This window comes from Diadema setosum, chromosome 2 (genome assembly GCF_964275005.1).
Source record: "Diadema setosum chromosome 2, eeDiaSeto1, whole genome shotgun sequence".
Lineage (NCBI taxonomy): Eukaryota > Metazoa > Echinodermata > Echinoidea > Diadematoida > Diadematidae > Diadema > Diadema setosum.
This window is the reverse complement of record NC_092686.1, coordinates 31586780-31591115: the sequence shown is the minus strand read 5'-3', so window position 1 is coordinate 31591115 and position 4336 is coordinate 31586780. Positions and strand designations below refer to the sequence as shown.

At 39.4% G+C, this 4336-nt stretch overlaps 1 protein-coding gene across 1 annotated transcript; it reads right to left on the bottom strand.

The window, feature by feature from the left end:
• Positions 1-505: 505 nt before the first annotated feature.
• Positions 506-2248, bottom strand: LOC140244075 (uncharacterized). Its single transcript, XM_072323728.1, has one exon. The coding sequence runs from the start codon at positions 2246-2248 to the stop codon at positions 506-508; it is 1743 nt and encodes a 580-aa protein (XP_072179829.1).
• Positions 2249-4336: the final 2088 nt, after the last annotated feature.

The following is a 4336-nucleotide window of genomic DNA, read 5'->3' as shown; positions in this document are numbered from 1 at the left end:
AAGTTGTCTGCATTTGCATCAGTTTCCAACCCAACATGTCCACCAGGAGGGGAAAGAGGGTCTTCTAAAGTTATCCTTTTTTTTTTCTAGTAACGGAAGTCAAAACAGTCACAGTCCTGCCAACAAAAACACAAGGCGGCTAGCTTCTCCCATGTTATACCTCCAGGTAAATTCCATAAGATATGGTCGACAGTACACACAGAATGGATGCGGTCACACTGCCTCAGATCCAATGTCGTATATATTCTCTCTATAAAGTACATCTTAGAAAACAGTTCAATTACTGTAACATTTGTTTATATAAATGAGTTTTGAATAATCATGTAAGCTGTTACCTTGTGGAAAATAATGTCATCCACAAAATGTAACATTTTGAAACATCATGCAATCACATTGATATGATTATGACAGTTATGTATGTTGTCAGCAGATATTAAACTCAAGAAAACTGCGAATGTTGAGGTACTCATGACTTCGTATTCCATTTCTCAAAGAGATCCTTAACCTATAGGTCACCAGCCCCGGGTGTCTCTTTGTAAACGAGGAGTACACTGCCGTTCAAGATTACCAACGTGCCAGGCGTGGGCATCACGCATCTCGGGCGATATCGATATAACCACGATGTGGGGAATTCGATCAGATTTGGTTGTCGTGTGGTTCCATCCGAGGAGAGTACGCCAACCTTTCCTGTAAAGCTTTGCTCTTGTTCATCGCGATAAAGAACATAGATCCTGTTGTCTGCACCAACGTGGCAATTAATTCTCTGATTCCAGTTCTTCAGGGATATTATCTTCTTGACCTTTCCTGACGACAAATAAACCCAGGAGATCTCGGCATGTCCCGATTTGATGACAATTTCTCCATTATCAAGTGAGTCGAAACTTTGTATTGTCCTCGCTTCGATATCGCTAACCGTACGACATATCGTCCCCGTTTTTGGATCGATCACATAGAACACACCTTGAACATGGTCGGCGGCTATGAGCCTATCTCTGCTATCAACACTTAGGTAAGCGTAGCGTGAGCCATCGTCTGGTAAGTCTTGATGGAATTCGATTTTATCGTTGTCCATCCTGCAGATATAGATCATTCCCTTTTTATAATCGCTGTATGCAAAGCGATCACTGCCTAGAAATGCTGCATCCCAGATACCTCGTTTTTTGTCGGCGATCATCAGAGGATCAATCGTGCCACTTTCCACATCAACTTTGTACAGGCCCTGACCAGCCCCGTCGCGAATTGCAACCGCTTGCTGATTAACACGACACACCAGGAAAGGTTCTTCAATGTCAGAAGAAACTTTGATCGTTTTCACCATCTCGAACGATCGTTTGGTTCCAGCCAGGAAGCCCACATTACGCTCTCCGTCTTCTCTCTTATAACTGACCTTTTTAGCGATAGATGTCAACAATGCTGGAAGATCTTTATCAGTGGAGGGAATTTTTTCAAATGTTGACATGTCTACGTTCTGTAGTCTATCATGGAAAACTTTGCTGTCACAGTCATCCAACAGGGACTTTGCGACTGAATCCTCGGCATCGATTGTTTTTAGAGACACGTTGGTTGTTTCCCTTGCCTTTGATATCTTAAGATGAAGGCGACTTTTCATGTCCTGTAGCTCTGCTGACACAGAGTTGTTTTTCTTTTCTAATTCAAACTTTACATCATCGACCCGTGCATTAATCTCTGCAATCGACGATTCTCTGTTTTCTATAATCTTGTCGATTTCTTCTTTAGCTCGCTTTCTGGCCTCTTCGATCTCTGAATTCCTTTTCTTCTCGGCATCCATCAACTTTGTGGTTAATGTTGTTGACAATTTACTCTCGAGAGCATCGAAATGTTCGTCGATATCTTTAGAACACTTCGTCAACATTTCCAAAAAGCTTAGATTTTCAGATTTTAGGTCGGATATTTTCGTCAAATCTTGCTCAATTGTATTCTTCTTCTGGGCGAAAAACTTCAAAATATCAGCCAGTTCATGTCGCACATGAGTAGTCACGGCACAGGTGTGGCACATAGGAACCTGACAGTCTTTGCAATACAGTTCCACCTCCTTCTTGTCATGCTCCGGACAAGGCCATTTTACTTTTCCCGCAGACACGTCCCCGAGAATGGCGTGAGCAATACGCTCGGCGCAGGTCTTGCAAAGATGTCGTAGCTCGACCACTTTGTAGCCTTGTGTGGCTCCTTCTTCGCTGTCTCCACATTCTTGACACTTCAGTCCTAGACTGTCAAACAAGGCTGCCATCTTAATGTAGCGATGGAACGACTACGCGCTAAGTACAACTTCTCGCAGCGTAATTCGACTCTGTATACAGTTCGTCTGCAAAGAACTAATTTGTGGAGGATCGTGGTAGCACTAAAAATGCGCCGTCGAAGTATCAATGAGGCGGTCAACCTTACGGAAAGCTTGATATCCAAATTCGTCTTTTGTACAATTGGACGAAAGGGAGAGTGTAATGAGTGCAAACTTCGGGAAACAACGGTGTCGTATACGTTCGCTAGTCAAACACATAAATCTGCTTTGGAATAGAGTTGTGATTCTTTCAGAGCCCTCACGCAACGTTATACCAGGGAGGTGGAAATCGGCACCTCCCTGGTTATACACGACGTGCTCTTCCCCACGCACAGCCTTCAACGAAGCACAAACATTGACAAACGCTTCCGTAACTAGAACAAGCACATCCTGCAGTGCAGAATGACTGGTGGGTCCAGAGGTCATGTTAGTAAACTGTTCGTCACAATAGTTCATTAGTGACTGAGGCAACTATGATAAAATCAAACACGAATTTTAAGGTGATTCCTGGAATCGGATGTGACAAATCGTTGAAGGGGAAATCCAGTCGAAATATAAGTTAGTCTAATAAGAAAGAGTAAAATATTACGAGTTCAACAGTATAATTTTGATCGAAATCATATGAAAAATAAGGAAGTTGAGACATTTTGAAGTTTTGCTTTTTTGGGGGGAAAGAGTTCTTGAACAGTCAATATGAATATGCAATTGGCAAAGTGAGCATGTCATTCCCTCACAACTTACCATATAGTTTGTACATAAAATTTTGAAATTTTCAGTTTTTCATTCAAACGCAATTATGCCCTAGGCTCAAATCCTCGTAGTATCTAACTGATCACTATTCTGAAGTTATTCAACCAGGAATGGCATCATGTTTCAGACTTCAATGACAGCCTTCTTTAAGTGTGAGAACTTTACTCTCGTATGCAAACAGAGGATTAAGGATTATGTGCTATGCAGAAACTATTCCAATGTAGGTCTACCAATTAAGTGAACGTATATAGCGCTGCATACGGTAGTCCTATATTATGCGCTATCCCACCTTGCAGGCGTTATTATCTGAACATTGAAGAAATTTGAACGATAATTTTGAAGAATTAGAAGTTATATTCAGTTGAATTTTGATGTATCGTGCACACAATACATGCTAAATCAAACTACATATTTTCTATGTAAACAATACTGTACATTTTCTGTGATATACCATTATAATATAATAATAATATTGTGTACTCCTTATGTCGGCTTTTTCTTCACCTAGTTCTCATTCTTCTTCTTTTTCCTATTTTTCTTTCTCTTTCCCTTCTTCTTTGATTTCTTTTGCCCTTTTGCCTTGTCATTTTACCTTTTATATAATTATGTCGTTAGCACTAACGTATTTCGCATTGGTATTTGTTAAATTGTTACAAGCTATGACTTTGCGGTTCCTTCATATTTCACATCTTGTTTTCGGGAGTAGTCTTAAGTACGCTAACACACTTTCTAATCATGACCCACTGTTTATCACATCTCGTTTCTTATTTGTTTGTCTTTTTTGTTTACTATGCATATATATATATATATATATATATATATATATAACATATATATATATATATCACATCAATATGAAAAACAAATGTGCTGGAACTGTCAGTTTCAGTAAATCAATTCAATATATACAAGTCAAAAGATGTCTCGCCTGTATATTATCACACTTTGTAGGGCCTATATGGTTTGTTGTTTTGATACTGCTTCCAAGCAGAGAAATGTCATGAAGATCTGAAGAAGCTGAAAAAAAATATATAGATTTAATGTCAGCAAAGGCAATGATCATCAATGGTCACTACAATTTGGTTTCAATTGTCTGTGAAAAAAAAAAAAAACCTGTTAGGATAATTACAGAAATGAATCAATTGACAGAAACAAATAAAAGCGCGTGCATGAAACTGATGAGTAAAACATGGCAAAACGTATGATCATTCAGCCATTTTGCCGTACCTTGATGAGAGTACACTTTTATTGAGGTGTGATTTTTCTATGATTACGTCTTCCTCTACAAAT